Raw genomic sequence first — 21,696 nt, 5'->3', positions numbered from 1 at the left:
ATGGCAAGATTTCATTCTTTTTGACTGCCAAGTAATACTCCATTGTATGTATATACCACATCTTCTTTATCCATTCATCCATCGATGGACATTTGGGCTCTTTCCATACTTTGACTATTGTTGATAGTGCTGTTATAAACATGGGGGTGCATGTGTCCCTTCGAAACAGCACACCTGTATCCCATGGATAAATGCCTAGTAGTGCAATTGCTGGGTCGTAGGGTAGTTCTATTATTAGTTTTTTGAGGAACATCATACTGTTTTCCAGAGTGGCTGTACCAGCTTGCATTCCCGGAACACAGTTCAATTCATAACAACCAGATGGCCATGGGTGAAAGACCATCCCTGCCCCACCTTTCCTCTCCCTCCAGAAGTCCAACTATTAGCGCTGGCTAAGGAAGTGAATGGAAAATGATTTAAAGTGAGAGAGCTGACAAATAGGCACATCAGAGCGAGGAGCAGGGCCAGTTACCGGCCACCACAGTGTTTAAGAATCTGGGGAGTCCCAAAGGCCTTCCCTGGGCATTTCTTCAATAGTCTGTGCCTCTCTGTAGAGGGAAGTCCTTGAAAGCCATACCCTCAGGAGAGCTTCATGAGAGGGAAGAAAAAGGTGCAGAACAGTGTGCCTGCTGGGCCCCCATTTGCTGTTTTGAAAGGGACCATATATAGCCACATTCCACTCTCCTTGAGGAGAGTTGGAAACTGTAGACTTCCTCTGTGTGGTAGGGAGATTTTTTCACTTTTATTCTTTGAGATGTTTCTTTTTTAAGCATGGGCAGGTTTCACTTTCCAATTAAAAAATAACAGTAACGAGTGAGTGGTAATGAACCAAGTCGCGCCTCTGGAGGCCTCTGCCCACACTGCTGGAAGGCCTCTTGTGCATGCATTTGCATGGGTTACAAGAAACACAATGTTTTTGACTGGAAAGATAATTATCTTAATTCACCAGCCATGTCAATCAGCAGATTTGCCTGTGAATACCTTCTCAGTCTTCCCCCAAACCTGCTCTTTCTTGAAAGTTTCTTACCATTATGGGCATTCAAAAGACTCAGAAGCTAATGTCAAGATTTGTTGAATAGTTTGAACAATGGCAAGTGCCCAATTTTGGAATAAGAATGTGCCTTCTCAGGGTGGCAATATTCACAAGATGAACACCGATACTTGAGCATTTCCCATGTACCAAGCAATGCCCATGCACGATCCTATTTCCTTCTAACAACCTCTCTACAAGGGGGTGGGGTGTGCCACCATCATCCCCACAGGGACCAATCGGTAGAGTTACTCAGGTGAAGTCAAACAGTGAGTGTGCTGGCGGAGCCAGGATTTGAGACTAGGTCTGGGCAAACTCCAGAGCCTGAGCACGTAATCCTCAGCTGCTAGCTGAGGTAAAGGAAATGTGAAGCCACATATCACCAAATCCAATGTTAAATTAAGCAGTGAGACCGAAACACAGAGGAAACTGAAAAATCACAATGAGGTAGCCCTACCTATTAAGCTACCTACTGTGTGCTGGGCATCCTTCTGAGCACTTGCGCCCCTATGACCTCTCTGTGCAGTGGGCATCGATGCCCTCAGGAGGAGGAAACCAAAGCTTAGTGAGCTAAAGTGACTTTTGCCCTAGACCACATAGCCCACAGGTGGCAGAAGGGGAATAGGACTTGGGGTCATATGACCCCAAAGCACCCTTTCTTGGCACATCCATCCTTGTTCCCGTTCCTCCACTGAAAGTGATCTCAACAAATTCCTGAATGAGCAGATGAATGACAATTCCTGAATGACAAGAAAACCACCATGAAGAGTCCCACCTCAATAACGCACGGCCCTACACTGCCTGAGCTGGGAGGTGGTCTGAGGCAAAGTCATTCTTCCCCTCTGCCTTCCCAACCAGAACCTGGGACACTGCTGACCAAGGAGGGGAGAACAAAGATAGTGAGTGGCTGGGCTCTCCGTCTGACCTTGGCCCTCTCCCCTGGGTCCTCCTGTGTGCACATGGGCACTTGGCCAAGGTGTTTTGTGCTAGCTACCACTCTGAAGAGAAGGAAGACCTCCCGCAGGGGTGATGGTCAGGAGACCTAGCCAGATTCACCTGGACACTTAGCGAGTGCTGTGAGCTGCAGGCACGGCTGGGCTGAAATGGGTCCATATCAAGCTTCCAGTCACATTTGATGGATAAGAGAGCTCACTGTGGCTGTGAATCCAGGTGGGGTTGTGGAAGCCACTAGAAAAAAAAAAAACAGCTAGGTTGACTGAAGGGGCTTCTAACCTGCCATCTTGCTCAGACATCTATAGAAAAAAATGCTGTATGGAGACTCCATGCTCTCAGACACTTTTTTTTTTAAGCCAAGAAAATTTCAAAAGCTTTCCTGAATGGTTTAGACATGTGTCTGATGATTTCATAAGAGAGGATCTGAAAACAATGTAGATACCCACCCAAAGATGTCAAGTACTGAGACAATGCCTAGCATTCATGGCTGGTGTTCCCAAAGGTCCCACTCCAAGTCTCCTGCCTCTCTTTCTTGGCACTTAAAGAAATACCCAGTAGCTGATGTCTGCCAGCTTTGTGACTCCACTCCACTCAGAGCACCAGCCACGTACATCCAGACTGGCATTGTGCATCTCCTTGCTCAGGGAGCCCCAGGAACTTCAGATCACCCTCACTCGCCATTTTCGCCACTCCCGTTGGGCTTGCCCATCTACGCTCTGTCCTCATTAATGGTTCCCTACCCTCCTATCCATCCAGGCTTAGCCTCTTCCTTCTCCAACTCTAATGGCCAAACAGAACAAGTTCTAACAGTTCTCTCTCCAAAGATGTTTCAATCTGTTGTGTCCCCTTTGTTCTCAGTTACTATCCAACTCAGAGACTCCGTCTCCCATCAGCACTACTATGACCACATGGTCGATCCCCTGCTTCAACCATGCAATTCATCCTTCAGATCACAGCATATTCAGAAGACTAATACAGTAGCAAGAGCAAGTTACTCCGGAAGGAGGAAAGAGAAAGGAATCAGGAGGCCCAGGTAAGAAAACCTGTGGCCTATAAATCCACCTTCAAACTGTGGCACACTCCTACCTCATCTTGTCTCACATTTCCTGGAATCATTGTAATTTCCTGGATACACCTGGGGGGGTTCCAATCCTTGTGATACATTGCTTCTTCTGCTCACGATGTCTTCCTTGCTTGTCTGCCCAGCACGTAGTTAAAGCCTGAGATCTGGAACCAGAAAAAGCCAGATTTGAACCTCAGCTCCAACTACTAGCTCTATGACCTTCGTCCTGAGCCTCTTTCTGCATCCCTAATATAAAGGTCATATCAGCATTTATGTCATAAAACTGTTAACAGCCTTAAATGATATTACTCAAATTGTTTAGTGGAGAGGCATGGCACACAGTAAGCACTCAATAAATGTTATCCATCATAATCATCCTTGCCCCTCAGAAGTCAACTCCACACCATCTCCTGCATGAAGTTTTTCTTGATCTCTTCTAGTTGTGCCCCCAGTAAACCCACCATAATGCATTTATAATTAAGTTTGCTTTCCTGGGTCCCTCCTCACATTGTGACCTAATTAAGGGCAGAAGCTAGCTGGTTCATCTTTGGTCCTCTGCTATTGAGAGAATCTGGCACCTATAGGGCTCAGTGTTTGTTGAATGAATTGGTTAACGAATGAAGAAAAGAGGAAGTAGGGACTATTCATTAGCCAAATTTACTGTGTACTTCATGACAGACTTTGTTCTGGTTGCTGGGGATACATCAGTAAATAGAACGGATGGAGTTCCTGCCCTCATGGAGCTCCCACTCTAAGGAGGAGGATATACTCAACAACAAACAAGTCAATATATAGTAAGTTGGATGGTGCAAAGCGCTCCCGGGAAAATAAAGCGAGGGGCAGGTGCTTTCTCCTATAAGAAAAGTTAGGCAAGGTGTCATCAGTAAGATGACATTTTAACAGAGATCAAAGGAAGTGAGGGAGCAAGGTTGGTGGATATTTGAGGAGACAGGGCAAGAAAGTGTGATGCAGACAGAGAACAGCTGGGTGCATATGAATAAAGGGAAGCTGGCCAGAACACCATTTTATTCATCTGTAAAATAGGGACAATATCATCTCAAAGAATTAAGTACCATTGATGTCAAAATGTGAAGTGCCATATATTAGTTCAGCTCAACACACCGAATGGTGACAACAATATGGACATGGTTCTTGTCCCCTGGGACCCCATGGCCTCTTTGACTTGGTCCTCCTTCCCCCTGACATGGGTTTCAAAAGAGGTCAGCTTGGAATGGCTGTCCGTAACTACACTGGTCATCCACAGGTAAGTTCTTCGAGAGACCAGTGCTTCCCTCACCTATGCTGGTCTCACACAGAACTGGTCTGAAGAACTCTATTTCTCTGCTATCTCTAGCCAAAAAAAGTAACTTCTTGTTCAAAACATACAAGAAACGAGAGAATTACAAAGAAATCACTTCTTCTCAAAACTCAAAGGGCGGGCAATCAAATAAACCTCTCTCCTTTTCTCTCCTGACTCTCAAACCGTGAGCACTGATTTCCCTCACCCACGGAGATCCTCACATATTGGAGACCAAACTCCATGTTCCTTTACTTTCAATCCACTTTTTAACATGTCATCATAAAACATTTATGAAGTTTTATTTAAAGCCTCACTCATTGCTCTCTAGTCAAATAAACCTAAGGAATGACTCGCTGCCCTAGGGCCTGATAAGCTTTGAGCCTCCCTCCGTGCATCCGTCATGGAAAGAACCTTCAGGCACAGGTCTTTGTAAGAACTGAGCTAGTCCTGGGGAGCACAGATCCAAACCCTCCTCCCCCAGAGTGAGTGGTGTTTTCCCTAGTTGTTCCTTCATATCCTTCTTTTAATTCAAATCCTGCTTTGAGGCAGCAAGAATGTTTTTTAAAAATCTTATATATAGTAAATCCTTTTACAAACGGTCATCTCCAAGTTTTGGTCAAATCTTTACATTTATGTACTCAGCTTGCTTAAAATGAGGCATACTAGTAATACTGTGATACAGCCCACCACTTTCTTTAAAAAAACCAATGAACATATGAAATACCTATCTGTAGCTCAACATACCAAAATCAGCCAACTTGAGACACATGCATTTTTGTAACATTTCTAGCCCATGTCTACACTGGGCAATTCCACCTCTCAGGACTTCTCGAACATCTCAGCAATCCTTTTATATACAGGAAACCGACCTCACTTAACTCCACACTACACGTACGTGTTCCACAGTGCATGAGATGGGAAAGCGGCTACCTCTACGGCAGGAGGGGAAGATCATAACAGAGACCATATGGAGCCTGGCCTGACAATCTCTAAGAGGAAGAGTAGTATGCAGGTGGGTGAGAAGTCAATTTGGAAACAATGGTTAATCTAATCCCCTCCAAAACAAAACAAAACAAAACAAAACAAAATTGCAGAGCATTTTACTAGTAAAGGGGTCCCTCTCTGGCTCCCAGGGCACAATCTTGGCAGGCCAGAAGGCAGTCGGATGATAAAATGCTGCAAGAAAAAACCCCCATCAACCGAGAATTCTGTATCTGGCAAAAACTATCCTTCCAAAATGAGGGAGAAATTAACACATTCCCAGACAAACAAGCGCTGTGGAAATTCACTACCAATAGACAAGCTCCACAAGAAATGCTTAAGGTGGTCCCCCAAATTGAAAGGATACTAGTAAGTAATTCGAAGCCATACAAAAATGTAAATCTTTCCAGTAGAGCTAATTACACGGATAAATATAAAACTTAGTTTTATAATTATCATAACTTCTTTTACAGGATTTAAAATATAAAAGCATAAAAAATAACTAGAAGTCTGTTAGTGGGTACACAATATATATAAATGTGATTTATGATTTCAGTAACATAAAAAGGGCTAGACTATAAAGTAGCTTTTGCATGTGATTGAAATTACAGTTTAAAAATATTTGTAGCTTAGTATGTTATATGTAATTACCATAACTACAAAGAAAATGTCTATAAACACATCCCTACACACTGAAAACTACAAAATGTTGCTCAAAGAAATGAAAGAGAATATACAGATCCTGTGTTCATAGACTGGAAGACTTAATATTGTTAAAACGTCCAGCACTACCCAAAGTGATCTATGGAATCAGTGCAGTCTCTATGAACACCCCAATGACGTTTATCGAAGAAATAGAATAATCCATCCTAAGTTTCATATGAAATCTCAAGGGACCCCAAATAGTCAAAACAATCTTGAAGAACAAATTTAGAAGACTCACACTTTAGGATTTGCTACAAACCTATAGTAATCACAACAGTGCCATGCTCTCTTTCCCTCAGTCATGTGGAGGCAGAGGATTGGGTGCACTCAAAATTGGGCTCCACCCATAACCCACCTCCATGACTGAGGAAGTCATTGCTGCTGGAAGTGTAATGGAGGTTAACACTGTTTTACAAGAGGTGCTGAAGACCACCCTCATCCATGATGGCCTAGCATGTGGAATTCGTGAAGCTGCCAAAGCCTGAGACAAGGGCCAAACCCACCTTTGTGTGCTTATATCCAACTGTGATGAGCCTATGTGTGTCAAGTTGGTGGAGGCCCTTTGTGCTGAACACCAAAATCAACCTAATTAAGGTTATAAGAAATTAGGGGAATGGGTAGGCCTCTGTAAAACTGACAGAGGGAAAACCCCATTAAGCGGTTGGTTGCTGTTCTGCGGTGCTTAAGGACTATGGCAAACAGTTGCAGGCCAAGGATGTCACCAAGGGGTACTTCAAATGTGAGAAAAAAACCAAAACTTGGTTCTTGTTGCAAAAAACGCCACAAAAAAGTGTCACTCTGGCACAAAGGCAGACATAGCCTGACGGAATTGAGCCCAGAAATGACTTTTGACAAGGGAACCAAGGCCATTCAATGAGAATAAAGAATGATTGATGGGGGGTGGGAGGGGGTGGGTGGGTGATGGGTATTGAGGAGGGCACCTTTTGGGATGAGCATTGGGTGTTGTATGGAAACCAATTTGACAATAAACTTCATATATTGAAAAAAAATAAAATTAAAAAAAGAGAATAAAGAATGAAATGGGGAAAATATTTGCAAATTATTTATCTGATAAGGAGTTATTATCCACAATATATAAGGAATTCCAACAACTCAACAGCTTATTTAAAAAATGGGCAAAATATTTGAATAAGTAGTTCTCCAAAGAAGGTATCAAAAGCACTAAAATAAGATGTTCAATATCACTAATCATCAGAATACAAATCAAAAACACAATGACGTACCACCTCACACCCATTAGGATGGCTACTATTAAAACACACACACACACACACCCCAAAAATAAGTGTTGGTGTGGTGGTGGACAAATTGGAATCCTTTGCACTATTGGTAGGAATGTAAAATGGTGCAGCCATTATGGAAAACATAATGGCAGTTCCTTAAGATTAGAATTACCGTAAGATCCAACAATTCTACCACTGGGTAGAATTCCTTCAAAGAATTGAAAGCAGAGTCTCAAAGAAATATTTGCACACCCATGTTCATGGCAGCATTATTAACAAAAGGTAAAAGCAACCCAAATGTCCATGAACAGATGATGAATGGATAAGCTAACCATGGTATCTACATACAAGAGTATTTATTATTCAGCCTTAAAATGGAAGAAAATGCTGATACATTTCAACATGAATGAACCTTGAGAACATTGTGCTAAGTGAATACACCAGTCAAAAAAGATAAATAATGTATGATTCCATTTATATAAGAGTCATAGTCAAAATCATAGACAAAGTAGAACAGTGATTGCCAGTGCTGGGCGGGGGGGGGGGGGGTGGTTAAGGGAGAGAATGTGGAGTTACTATTCAATGGGTAGTTTCACTTTATTAACATGAAAAGATTTCTGGAGATGAAAGGAAGTGGTTATTGCAAACAAGAGTGAACAATGTCACTAACTGTACACTTAAGATGGTCCTTTAAGATGTCAGATTTTATGTGTATTTTACATATTTACAATTAACTTAGAATAATTATAATTAGTCAACAATTCTTTTAACTGGAAACAAAATGATTGTTTCACTCCATTCAAATGGTCAAAGTTACCACCACCAAACACTGGGACAAACTCAAGGTCCTGTGGAGAGAAATATGCTTAACTATTTGGGAAGCAAGAAGCAAGCTGTCAGCAAGTTACTCATATGTATAAATTAATGTTACAAATGTTCACAATTGGTTAAATATAGGTGAAGGGCATACTGGGAGTTTATTTTGCCAATCTTGCCACATAATGGTTAGCTGGAAATATTTCCAACATTAAAAAAAAAAAGCCACTGTTAGGCCAGGTTTGGCAATTTCTAAAATAACCCATTGACCAAGGCTCATTTATACAGAAACAATCTTCTTCCATATAAGACAAATTCCGCATCATTTTGAATTCCTCAGGCATGATTGTCACTTTACGCCTGGCACCAACAGTTTTACCCTACATGGAAGAAACCATCAGGTAACTGGAGCCCCATCAAATGGCAAAATGCTATATTGGTAAACTTTAAATCTTTTTTTTTAGAAAGTATGACTCTTACCTTTCTTGTTTAGAATTTTTAATGACCAGGGTCATCAACATGGGCTTCAGTAGGTGGCTGAGCTTTTTTTTTTTGCTCTCAAAAGTTTTTTTGAGGCCATTTATATGAAGCAAATGGGTAGTGTAGAAAGCAATTGTTTCCATCTAGTGGTTAGCAAGCACCTAGTAATATCTTTACGTACCTGCCTTTTATAGCTCACTATTCCATCTGTGCTTCTAAGCTTGTTGAAAGCAAATGCAGAGATTCTGAGAGATTCTTCTGAGTAAAATGCATACACTGCATGTTATTTTGTCTGTTCAAAAGCTTTTATGGTGAGGTTTTCATGTTTTTTTGAAAATCCAGGTTGTCAGAAACCCTATTCCAATTTGTATGAGTAGAATTTCTACAATTAAAATGAATTACTGGTGGGGCGCCTGGGTGGCTCAGTCGGTTAAGCGTCCAACTTCAGCTCAGGTCACGATCTCAGGGTTTGGGAGTTCGAGCCCACGTCAGGCCCTGTGCTGATAGCTCAGAGCCTGGAGCCTGCTTCGGATTCCGTGTCTCCCTCTCTCTCTGCCTCTCCCCCACTTGTGCTCTGTCTCTCTCTCAAAAATAAATAAAATGTAAAAAATAAAAAAGAATTACTGGTTCTTGGGTTTAGTCATTTTGACTAATTAAAGATTCTTCATAATTAAATCTAGAGACTACTAAAGTAAGTTCAAAGTATCACAAAAACAAAATACAGCCACAAACTATAATTATCTATCCCAACTGCCCAACTGCCATCAGTAACTGGCACAGTAATTTTCAGTTATATCCACATTTCCTCTAACGGCGGTATTTCTCACCCTGTTTTTCATTATAGCACCCTTCCCAGGAGAAAACATCTATGTAAATTAAAATCAAGTAATTAAAGTTTCCCTAACAAGACAAACAGTAAGAAACAAGATTTTGTTGGTATTTCCTTTCAACCCCAACTAGGGTACTGCGATTCAATTCTGACGCTAACCACTTGGGAGTTAGCACTGCACTCCCCAAGGTTTAAGGGCTCAGTCTTCCACAATACTGCCCCCATTTTGGATGCCAGCAGCAAGTGGGTCCATGCCCACTTTTAACTAACTGGTTACAAATCTGGGGGTTTCCATGAACCCCTCAGGTTCAAAAATTTGCTAAAATGACCACCAGAACTCAGGAAAGCACTATGTTTATGATCATTTTTATTACAAAGGAAGACCAACGAAATGAAGACACACAGGGCAAGTTCTGGGAGGAGACAGCTTCCACACACTCTCCTTGTGGAATGAAGGCACATCACCATCTCAGCTCAGTGTGCTCACCCATCAGGAAGCCCCAGTGAGCTTCCGGGTCAAGAGTTCTTAACTGGGGTTTCACTACGCAGGCATGATCGATGACATCATTGGGCACGTGACTGGACTCAATCCCCTCACGCCAATCATGCATCAGGCCTGCCCAAAGTCTCAACCCTCAAATTACATGGTGGATCTTTCTGGTAACAGCCCCCACCCTAAAGCTATCTAGGGGCCTACCATGAGCCACCTCATTAGCGTCACAAAGACATTCCTACCACCCACACGGTTTAGAAGCTCCTTGTTAGGAACCCAAGATAGAGACCAGACAAATTCCTTAAATTCCTTATTATGCCACAGTCAGGTAGGCTGAACACGGACAGTTTACAAACCACTGTAATATTTAAGACTTTTTTCCCTCACCAAAAACCAATTTTCACCCCCCCCGAGAATGGATCCTCTAAGACAATGAAGAGACAGCCCCCCAAAACCAGAATGGAACTTTATTGTGTAAAGTTTATAGAAGTATGAGTAGTAGTCTTCTGTACAAAGTACACAACGAACAGTTTTAAATACAAGTGAGAGAAATGCAAGTCCTATGACATTTGATACAAGCAGAAGCATTTACAGAAACACTAAAAAAAAAAAAATTTAAAATATCCTCTTCTTTCTCCAAAGAGTCCATTGCGCATTTCTTAGAGATGGGGACACATCCCAGGCAAGGTCACAATGGCATTTTATTGCCCTCGATGCTGATTTTCACTGCGTGTGCAGATCTGCTTTTTTTCCTGATATCTGTGAACTTTCTCATCTGTTTATCCAGTCGACTGATACCCTTCTTGGAGGTCCCCTGAAACTAAGAGTGGGGTAAAAATTAAAGAGCAAATTATTGAAACACACAAATCCAGTTTTGCCTTTCACCTCCGTTTGTCTGAAAGTTAAAAAGGGCTCTTATCTCTGGAATAATCATAATCTGCTTTGGTGACCTCAGGAATAGAGCAAGCGTTAGCAATGTACACGTTAAACTCTCTCAATGAAGAGTAACGAACTGTGCCTTATTTTAAAATTTTGCCTCAGTCCATAGATATCTAGATGGAAGAGGGACGATTTAAACTATGATCCCCCCTGCAATTCCATCAAATTAGATTCTGACTGTATGCTTTTCCCTTTCAAAGGTCAGCATGGAGCTGACAGCTTGTCATATTCACCTTCAAACAGTGCCGGCATGAAGAATGACTGATCTTCTGAGGCAAGGAAAGTCACCTGAGAAAAAGCATGAAGCCTGATGAACGAGGTTAGAGGATGAGTAAAGCGAACCCGTCAGGCGGTGGAGCTCTTGTTTCAGACTTGAAGTGAATCTCTGCTTGGCCTCAGCAGGTTCTGTAGCCCTGGGCAAATCTGGCCCCTGGTCTGTACTTCCGGGACCGCCAGGAGAGGTAAATGAGGTAATACTGTCAAATACTAGCACACAGTCAGTGCTCAAAATAAGTATCAGCTGTTACCATCATTACCACTACTTTGGGACGGATCAGATTTATGATAAGTATACTGGATACAAGAAGAAAAGTAAATTAAGCCTTGGATCCAAGGGGCTTACCACTTCTTGCATCTGTTCCTGCTAGCCTCTTAGTTTTAAGATTTGGTTTTGGTTATTTTTTTCATAATTTGAAACAACTACGCGTCTTGAAGAGATGCAGTCTCCAGAAATCGATACTGTTAGAAATGCTGAGAAGGTCTGCCACTTCTATCAAAGATCAGAGCCAATTCTTCTTGTTGACTAGTGTTACTGACAATTCTGATCTTTAAGAATGTTGAGTGGTTTATAGAGGAGTTTTTCTAATTCTTCTCCCCAGATGTTTACTACTGAATCATCTGTGCAGCTCAATTCTGAGACTGCTAAAAGAAGGGAGGGCCCAGAAGACACTCTGGGGGTGGGGCCAGTGTGGGGATGTTCCTTTGAGCTGGGGAGCCCCCCAAATCTCACTCCACCTCTAGACTCAGTGTGTACCTCACATAGGAGCTCCTGTCAGTCTTGAACAGGAGCCATGTAGATCATCCACCCTAGATTTTCTGAAACAATCCCACATCCAAATATTATTTTATATCAATTTAACACTTGGCACTAGGACTCTGAGTTAGCATAAATATTCATTACCAGATGAGAAACAACTACGCTTCTCTCACGCTATCAAATCCCCAGATTTCCTAGACGGTCCTAGATATGTGACCTCCTTTCAGACAATGTGCCCTGATTCTTAGTAGTTAGTCCACATCAGAAGCCTTACCTGCTCAGATCTGCACCAATTACTCAACTCCCAGCAGCTGTACACACCAGCCAATACTGTCTCCCAGGACCCTGACAATCTGAGCCCTCTAGCCTCCTCAAATGGGGCATACCCAGGTGACACGAATCCACTCCTACCTAGTCCTGTAACTTTTAAGACTTGTGGCTGGCAGATGCCTAGTTTCCCCAAGCCTGGAAACACACAGGATATAGTACCTAACATGCCAAATTCAGTGATCTCTCTCCTGATTCAACTCTGTACCACTTCCTTAGGACAGTAAAAGTGTATGCTGCACTGTTTTATCAGAGAAAAACCAAAAGCAGCTTAAAAGATCAGCAAGATAGGTTTGCTTTAAAAAATTATGGTACGACTGTATTTGGACACAATATTAAGTCACTGAAGAATGTTTACTCAAATGAATGTTTACCGTGTTAAGTAAAACACAAATCCAACAAAGTATAAAATAACAATTTTGCATAAAATTTGAAAACAAAAATACCAAAGCACAAAACCAGCAATGTTTATGTACAATATAAAGAGGACAAAAAGGAAATAACCCAAAATGTTAATATTAAGGTGTGGTGGAATTACAACTGACAGTAATTTTATTTGTGCTTTCTGCATTTAAAAGGTTATAAAAAACATACATTGCTTTTTGTCATTTTAGTGTTATCTTAAAAGCACTCCATGGAATAAATTAACATATAAACATACAATGTAGTATAGGTTGCTGCATTATTTAGGAGTGAAAAATCAGAAACCACAGAGGAATAAATAAACAAATTATATATTCACATGATAGGCTATTAGGCATCCATTATAAGTGATAAAACTATAAGGTGGTTTAACGAGGAGAAGTGACCAAAATTATATACAGAATAATTGTAATTATATGAAAGTATCAATAGAAAAAAAGGGCAAAAATGGTATCAAACTGCTTTTGAATTGTGGGCAATTTCCCTTTCTAATCTCAAATTTTTCTATAATTACAACCAGAAAAAAACCAACTTTGAAACATTACTGGAAATACATTTAACACATCAAACTGTTAATAGTGGGGACTCTAAGGAAGAGCAGGGTTTTGGGGATGGGTTATTCTATAGTCTTTTATATTCACTTATGTAATTTCAAAGATAAAAATGACATTTAAAACAACGAGCATTTCATTTGAAAGCCATTTACTCACTCCAATTTTCTTCTTGGAAAATACGTTTTCTAATAGTACTCTTTGTGTCTCTGTGGTTCGTGAAAGCCCTGAGTGAATCTGTAAGGATTCATCCTGAACTGGGGAAACGGTATCAGGTGGTTTAAGGACAACATCCTAAAATGTAACATGAAACCACCAGCTTTCTGGATCATGCCGTCATGCTGTCATGCAGCTTTCTGGATCTGACAGAACTCTATCAGCCAGACTCAGGCCTAGGTAAATACTGGCACATTATGACCTGGGGGGTGTGGGATGAAGGAAAGGAATTCAGCTTAAGTTTCCCTCTCCTCCTGCTGGTCACTTCTCTCTTCCTGCCTCTCCGTCACATACTGGGAGAGGAGGGCACATGCCCTTCAAAACACCGACAGGCTTCCAAAGAAGAGTGGCCACTGAGACTCTGTATTATAATTTCTTTGCCAGATTGTGGTTCTCAATTCTCAAAAGTAAGTATATTGGGGAGGAAAAACTACCAGGGAGAGGGATAGAAAGAGGGAAAGACAGTGAAAACCAGGTAAAAGAAAGAGGGGTGGCTGAGGGAGAGAAGGGAGGTCAGGGGACGTTTTTATGGGTAAAAGTACAAAAAAGGGGAGGGAAGTTACGAAAAAGTTCTTGGCTCTGAAGCAGTAGCGCTCTTCTATCTTCCAGCTATTCTCAGTAAGAAAGAAAGGGTGTGCTTTGTTTTGATTGCAGCTGAACGGCAAAAACGAACGCGCACAGAGGTGAGTGTAGTCCGTGAAAAGAGCTGCCCAAGCAGGGGTCCCAGAGAAGTCACAAGAAGGCAACACACTCAGACTCTTCAGAGCACCCTGCCACAAGGCACTGCTGTTAACCTCAGAGCACAGCAGGGAGTGAGTCTGGCTGCAGGAACGGTCCCAACTCTTTCATTTCTGACCATCAATCAAATTTATCTCCTAAGTGTTCAGTGCAAGGCTTTATGCACTGGGCCCTCAAATGCACACAGACAATGTGGGAAAAAGCCACCTCCCTTCCACTAAGAAGCTACATTCACATTCACATGCCTGTAATGCAGACCGCTATGATCCTGGACCCTAAAAAAGCATTTTCAATAAAAATGGGTAAGAGGAAGACCAAATGCTCATCAGGGACTTAATTATATATGAATTCCTGGGGTACCAATAAAGGAAGGGACTTCCATATCCATTTCTAAACATTCAGTAGGACTTGAAAGTCACAAAGTGTTTGTTAAGTTCATTACTTCAGTAACTAAAAGTGGGCCAGGCCTTTTCTGGTTAAGAAAGCACACGCACACTTGTTTTCACTCTAGCTGCTGACAATTCAAGCCCATGCACAGAGCATGCTTCCTTGGGGATACCTCCCGGATACACTCTGGTAGGGCCAGGACTACAGGGGCATCCTGTTGCCTTCAATGCTGAACTTGACAGCACGGTGCACTTTGCTGAGTCGTTTCTGTTCTGCAAATCGCCTCTTATGCTTTTCCAATCGGCTTAGGCCCTTTTTAAGAATACCAGGCTAGAAAGAGTGGTTTGAATGGAGAATAAAAAGAGATTACTGAAGAGCAATGTAGATCACGGAGTAGTATTTACAATGATGACAGAGGAAGTATCTGCCCTAAATATTTCACAACAGAATTACTTAAAACAGCTGAAGAGAAAGGGCGGGGGGGGGGGGGGGGGGGGGAAGACTGCAGAAGCAGGGGAGTTGTTTCTCATGGCTCTAAAAAAATGACTGCATGAAAACACTCTAGGCTTCAAGATTCAGTTGAAACAAAGGGATTAATGAGAAGAAACTTCCTGGCTGGACAATGTTGCTTTAAGTCTGAAGTAAAGCTCACAAGCAATGAATGATCTGGCTAGCTAAGAGGCCAGAAAACAGCTCTCTTTAAATGAGATAAACCTAAGAGCTGTTAAGAGTTATTACACACGGAGTAAAAAGACAAAACAGTAACGTGCACTTGAGATCCAGGTTGCCATTTCCCTGCTTGCTTACCCTGGATGACTCCATTTCCACATTCCACTTAGGTCTGACAACGTAGTCCTTGTTTGAGGGCATGGGGACCCTCGCACGGGCACAGAATCCAGGATCTCCAGGTCTGAGAGCTCTGAGGACAGGAAGAAGAGCATGCTGTCATGCAGCACCCCCCACAGCTGGGCCCAGCTGATTTAACTGCACAGGTGCCTCAAACCTCTCTGCCTCCCCAGGTCACCCAAAGTGCCCTCTTTGCTGTCTTAAGCTGGCCTCGCTATCACTCACATTTACTCTAAGAATTCTTCCACTTTCCTCCCAAAGCTGAATTCCTCTGCATTTTCAGGATTCCTTCTAGCCTCTCCTCAGCTTCACAGTCAAGCCTCACTCCTTTCCAAGGTTGCTTCCCACACCAGAACCCTAAATTCCAATTCTCTAGTCCAGTGGAGCTCCTCAAGGTTCACTTGTCACGTGAAAACTCAAACAGCCAAAATGATCCCTCAAGATGGAGTATGCCTATAAAGCAGTTTACATGGTTTTGTATATGCAATATAGTAATTTTTGTTTCTTGTCTTTAAAAGTTGAAATAATTATAGGTTTACATGTGGTTTAAGAAATAATACAGAAGGATCTAGTGTCTCTCCCAATGATAACAACATGCAAAACTATGCTACAAGAACACAACTGGGGCACCTGGGTGGCTCAGTTGGTTGGGCATCTGACTCTTGATCTTGGCCCAGGTCAAATCTCACAGGCATGAGATTGAGCCCTGCACTGACGGCACAGAGCCTGTTTGGGATTCTCTCCCCCTCTCCCTGCCCCTCTCTCGCTTGCGTGCTCTCTCAAAATAAATACTTAAAAAAAAAAAACCGGGGCGCCTGGGTGGCGCAGTCGGTTAAGCGTCCGACTTCAGCCAGGTCACGATCTCGCGGTCCGGGAGTTCGAGCCCCGCGTCGGGCTCTGGGCTGGTGGCTCGGAGCCTGGAGCCTGTTTCCGATTCTGTGTCTCCCTCTCTCTCTGCCCCTCCCCCGTTCATGCTCTGTCTCTCTCTGTCCCAAAAATAAATAAAAACGTTGAAAAAAAAAAAAAATTTATAAAAAAAAAAACCAACAACGACAAAAAAGAACACAACTAGGGTATTGATGTTGATACAGTCCACCAGTTTTTATTTACATTTTGCCATTTTTACTTACGCTTATTTGTATGTTAGTGTATTTACAATTTTATCACATGTGCAGGTTCATGTATTCACCACAAGGGACTGTCCTGGTGCCCTTTTATAAAAACACATCCACCTCTCTACCCCATCTGCCCAGCCTCTAACCCCTGGTGACCACAAATCTACTCTTCATTTCTGTGATTTTTGCATTTCAACAATGTTATATAAATGGAATACACTATGTAATCTTTAGAAACTAGCTTCATCCACTAACATAACCCCCTTGAGGACCCATCCAAGTTGTTACATCTGTCAATATTTTGTTCCTTTAAATGCTGGGTGGTATTCTATAGTATGGATGTACCACAGCTTAACCACTCACTTCCTGAAGGACATCTGGGTTGTTTCCAGTTTTGACTATTATGAATAAAGCTGTTTGCTCATCTACGGGTTTCTGTGCAAACACAAGTGTTCATTTCTCTGGGAAAATGCCCAGGAGTTTGTAAGTGCTGGGTCATACCGTGGCTGCATGTTTAACTTTATAAGAAACTGCCAAACTGTTTCCCAGAGTAGCTGTATCATTTTACCCACAGCAATGTATGAGTTGAGCTACTTTCTCAGCAGCCATGCCAGCATCTGATGGTGTGACGTACAGTTACTTTTTATGTACACATTTGAGACTAAATTAAGACTAGCATCCTTCAAAACTAAGGCCTATTTGTAAATGTCTGGGCATTCAAATCACTCAACTTTTAGGTAACCGTCCATCCCTAGGGGTAAATGGAGAATGGGTGTGGATAGGTTGGTGTGGGAGAGAAGGACAAAAAAATTCTAAATTGTTTCTATTCTCTTGTACGGAGTTTAATCTGTTCTTTTTTTTTTTTTTTTTTTTTTTAGTTTAATCTATTCTTAACATCAAGCTTCTACAATCTTCAAAAATGTGAATAAATTAAGTGGCTAGCCAAAGAAAATTCTCATAACCTATTACCCCCTGAAGCTGGCGTCTGTCCCATCATCAAACCTATCCCTAAACCAACAACACCAGCACCCTCCAGCCCCTCTCGCTCTCCTCTTGCAATCTGGGTGCTGCCTCACTGCCAACACTCACTGTACAAGCCCCTCTGCAGCATCTGCCAACTTCCCATGCCCCTTGCCACTGCCCCTTTCTAGCATGGCCTCCTCCCTTCCCTAGGGTCCTCTCCAACATGCATGACAAGTGTACTCACTTGCCTTCACTGGCTACACCCCTTTCCAAAGTGGCACAGTTTATGGCTTATTTTCTACCCTATACTTTCTTGATTCAACGACCCTGTCTGTGGAGATGACGATCAAATCTATTATGTCTCCAGCTCCAAATCCAAGTTTCAGACCCATGATATTTATAGGAATATCCATCCCATTAGGTATCTCACGTTAACTACACTCAATCCAGAACGCACCTATGTCCTCAAAATCTGTTCTTCCTCTCCGTTTGAGCAAATGGTTATATCACTGTCTCAGTTACTTGCAGTAAAATTGTGGTTGGTGTCTTCAACTCTAGCCAAACTCCCCACCCACAGAGTCACAAACTCTTGGCAATTCTGCCCCTGCTAATAATAAGTCTTCTAACCTTCTGCTTCCCCAATACCACCTTAGTTGAACTCTTTCACTGCCTTCAGTTCCTCTGCCTCCAACCCACCCTACACCACGATGCCGGCAGCATCAGCACTCCAAATCCAATCTGACAATTTCCCGTCTCTGCTCACTTTCTACAGAATCACAGAAGTAAAAATTCCTCACCTTCAAAATTTGGCCCACATCTACACTTCCAACCTTATCTTCCACCATCTCAGGCACCAGACTACTACCCAACCACTTCAGTCTACTTGCCATCCCTTAAATGGGCCTTGCACAATAACCCCATATCTTCATGTAAGCTCTGCCCTTTGCCTATAATCCCTCTACAGACATTTTTATGAGCATGGACTATCTTTAATTCAATTTTGTATTCCCACAGCTTAACAGAGTCTAGCATGGAGCAAGCAGCAACAAAATCTTTACTGAATGAACTATTTCTCAATCTTCTATCCTCCAGAGTACCAGTGTATTTGGGGATATTCAATAAATGCTAAACTGAAAATCATCCCCCACCAATGTGAACATAACATGGTCCCCTTTGTAATCTTTCTTAAAACAAAGCAGCAAGCAGAAGATTTTCTACATGACGTCTAAGAAGAAAATACAATAAGAAAACTTACTTTTCTTCTCCTGTCAGCACCTTTTCCAGGTCTCTTCGGGGTGTCTGGCCACCAGTGCTGTGAAAAAAGTAATCCATGAGATACCAGGAAGGTCAGAATCATTTAACAAAAGAACAGCAAAGCCAACTTTTAGACCACAGGTAGTTCCCTTACACCGGATCTGGGATTACTTCTAATCTTGTGGAAGTACTACTCTTTTTAATGATCATTTGTATACCAGGTTTCATCATGGGTAAGTAGTAATTGCTATTTTTGTCACTTATAACCCTGCCATCCTGGATGCAACTATATCTGGTTTGTTGATACAAAATGAACCAGTAACAATTTTTTTCTAAGAATTTGAAAATGGGCCTGAGAAAGGGAAAGGTTTTTTTGTACAAGCAACCTTTGAAACTGTGGCAGATGCCACATTCCACCAGATGGAACCATAAAAGGAGGGAGCGTGGGCCTTCATGGTAGAGTACCACATTTAAACTAAAAGGGTGTGATCTACACAGACATATCAAGGTGACAGAAAAGACAAAATGCTATCATCTTGCAGGATTCTTATTGATCTTATTTACAAAACAACGGCATTACTGCAGTAATATTTACTCTGCTTACTCATACCTGTTCATTCTCCGTCGTTGAGGCATTTGTTCTAGATCTCTCTGCTCTCTTTCTTCTCTTGTCATACCTTTGTAGTTTGAGGTAAGACCAAATATAGGCCGAGACCATTCATCTGTCACAAGGAAAAATCGATTGTTTAGACCACAAAACAGCATTTCTGCTACCATTCCCTGAAACAATCACACCCCAGCGTGATGTGACATTCCAGGCATTTAGAATATTCTTTCCCTAAAGATACCATTGTTTCAAGATCATTTCAGGATATATGCAGCACATAATACCAGTATAATCACCAGCTTCAGCTGATTCAGAAAATTCAGGGTAAAAAAGTCATTCTATAACCACTACAGAGGTTTACAAAAAGTAACACCTGACTCGCTCTGATAGTCATCACTAGCAGTGCTGACATTTCATTGCCTAATTTCTAACAATTTACTGAAAATAGAAAATCTTCAAATTCTTCCACGTTCCTATTTTAACCAAAAACAAGTCAAATTGTCAAATGGTCTACATCTTCAAAAATTGCATTTTAATAGTGCAGTACAGAATCTAGATTTCATGAAATCTAAGAAAGCTGCTACAGGGACGTGACCATGAAGAAAACTACTACGTGCCCACTGTTTAGTCATTGAAAGTCCAGAAGTGCCAACTGACGTTTTTGTCCTCAACATAATGTTCCACTTAATACACTATCAAAACAAGCAGGAAACTTCACACACAGAAGATAGGTGTTATCAAGTAAGAAGGAAGCAGGGGGTCTCAGGGGGCCTATGTATCTTTATATACACAGACCCACCAACCCCACTACTGGATTCAGAATCACTGTTACAGTAAGTCATGGGTATCACTGGAAATACTGTTTCTCTAAGCAGAGGGCAAAATCAGAGTTGAGAACTAATGCATAAAAGTTCTCATACAACAGCGCACTACAAATTATTAACAAGATCAAAAATGTAACATTTCTCTGATTTATAACAAAAAATAAATTTCTCTCAAAAAGTCTTGATAATCTCAGAAGTTGAGGAGAAAAATAATTACTGTATTCACATAGAGGAGTAGTTATTTTTTGATATACCCTTGAAGTTTAAAACATTCCTTTCCAACACAGAGCACAGGAAGAGTTAAGGAGAACGATGAAAACACACATGGTTTCATTCTTAAAACTGAAAGATTTCATAAATGATATGGTAACAGATTAGATGAATTTCATCCAGACTCCTGGATTTCTCTGGTATCATTAAATAGAACATGCAAAAGGCTTTGGAGATCATTATAAAAGTTAACAACAATAGCATTAGTGGCTAACATTTCTTGAGGACTTACTATGTGCTAAGCACCATGCTTTATATATATCCTCTCATGTAACTTTTACTTAAGTGAATACATAATTATTTTACAGAGGAGGAAACCAAGGCTTAGAGCTTAAATCACTTGCCTAAGGATATGCAGTAAGGATTTGAACCCAGGTATGACTGACTCTAGGGCCTGTACACTAACCCCCCTCTATACATGCTCTTGATCCAGGCTTAGACAACTTTTCACTTGCTATCTTTAATATCGACAGCATACTTAAATCTGCTGAGAAACATTTTAAGTCTAAGGATTAAAAAAAAAAAACCTGGTACCTATAAGAAATTACCAAAAAATTTTCTATTCTACTTTATGAACTCATTTTAAATGAATCTTGACAAAAATATAGTTATATATACATGTCTTTCTGATATACACAAACACAACAAACAAAAAGCAAAATGTACATACTGATTAATTTCCCTGCCATATCCTTGTTGGACCTTGATTCCTTGGGGTGTTTATAGAGATACATCACTGCTCGTCCAATCCCACTATGCTTCAGGGTCTCCTGGCTCACACTAGGTAGCTGGGGAACATAAACACATACATACACATTAATCACTCAGAAGCTGGGAGTCCTGCCAATCTACTCTAGAGGACCTCCAAGGTCTGGTTCATTCACAACAGAGTAACAAAAAATCCATTTTCAGGATCTGCAGACATTGAACACAAAGATACTCTGTGTTCACATCAAAAGTTGAGAGTTCCGTATTATACTGAGTCAAAGTAAAACTTAATGTGAGAAAATGTATACTAACCACACTCAGAGGTTAGTAGTTTAAAACAAGAGTCAATACAGGCCTCTGAATCAGTCTGAACCCAAGCATAGCCATCTGCTAGTTATGTGACCTTGGACAAGTCATTTAACTTCTCCGAGTCTTAATTTCCTCATCTGTAGAATGAAGACAATACACCTACCTTGCAGGTTTGTCGTGAGGAATAAATGAATCAAAACATGTATGAACACCTGGCACAAAGGAAGTTCCTTGGGAATTCCTTCAGAAGTTAAGTAGCCTGCCCAAGGTGTCACAGCCACATAAAGG

General features: G+C 41.5%; 1 protein-coding gene and 1 pseudogene across 8 annotated transcripts in view; one reads left to right on the top strand and one right to left on the bottom strand.

The window, feature by feature from the left end:
* Positions 1-421: 421 nt before the first annotated feature.
* Positions 422-21,696, bottom strand: part of IWS1 (interacts with SUPT6H, CTD assembly factor 1) — a 50,763-nt gene continuing 29,488 nt past the window's right edge. For 3 of the 8 annotated variants that reach the window (XM_086718321.1, XM_086718319.1, XM_025912345.2), the window contains exons 10-14: positions 21,062-21,179; positions 19,301-19,412; positions 18,692-18,748; positions 15,320-15,431; positions 9,753-10,715 (exon numbers count right to left, since the gene is read on the bottom strand). In XM_086718321.1, the coding sequence (XP_086574447.1) occupies positions 10,584-10,715; positions 15,320-15,431; positions 18,692-18,748; positions 19,301-19,412; positions 21,062-21,179 (531 nt within the window). In that variant the 3' untranslated portion in view covers positions 9,753-10,583. Of the gene's footprint in view, positions 2,219-3,070; positions 3,212-9,752; positions 10,716-11,067; positions 11,123-14,684; positions 14,843-15,319; positions 15,432-18,691; positions 18,749-19,300; positions 19,413-21,061; positions 21,180-21,696 lie in introns of those variants that run through there. The other 5 variants (XR_015255144.1, XR_015255145.1, XM_086718320.1 and 2 more) reach the window with 5 other exon arrangements.
* LOC112865520 (small ribosomal subunit protein eS12 pseudogene) lies at positions 6,351-6,852 on the top strand (annotated as a pseudogene).

The sequence above is a fragment of the Puma concolor genome, chromosome C1 (assembly GCF_028749965.1).
Source record: "Puma concolor isolate L17-30 chromosome C1, mPumCon1.1.hap2, whole genome shotgun sequence".
Taxonomy (NCBI): Eukaryota; Metazoa; Chordata; class Mammalia; order Carnivora; family Felidae; genus Puma; species Puma concolor.
The sequence above is the reverse complement of the archived record's forward strand: the minus strand, read 5'-3'. Positions and strand labels throughout refer to the sequence as shown.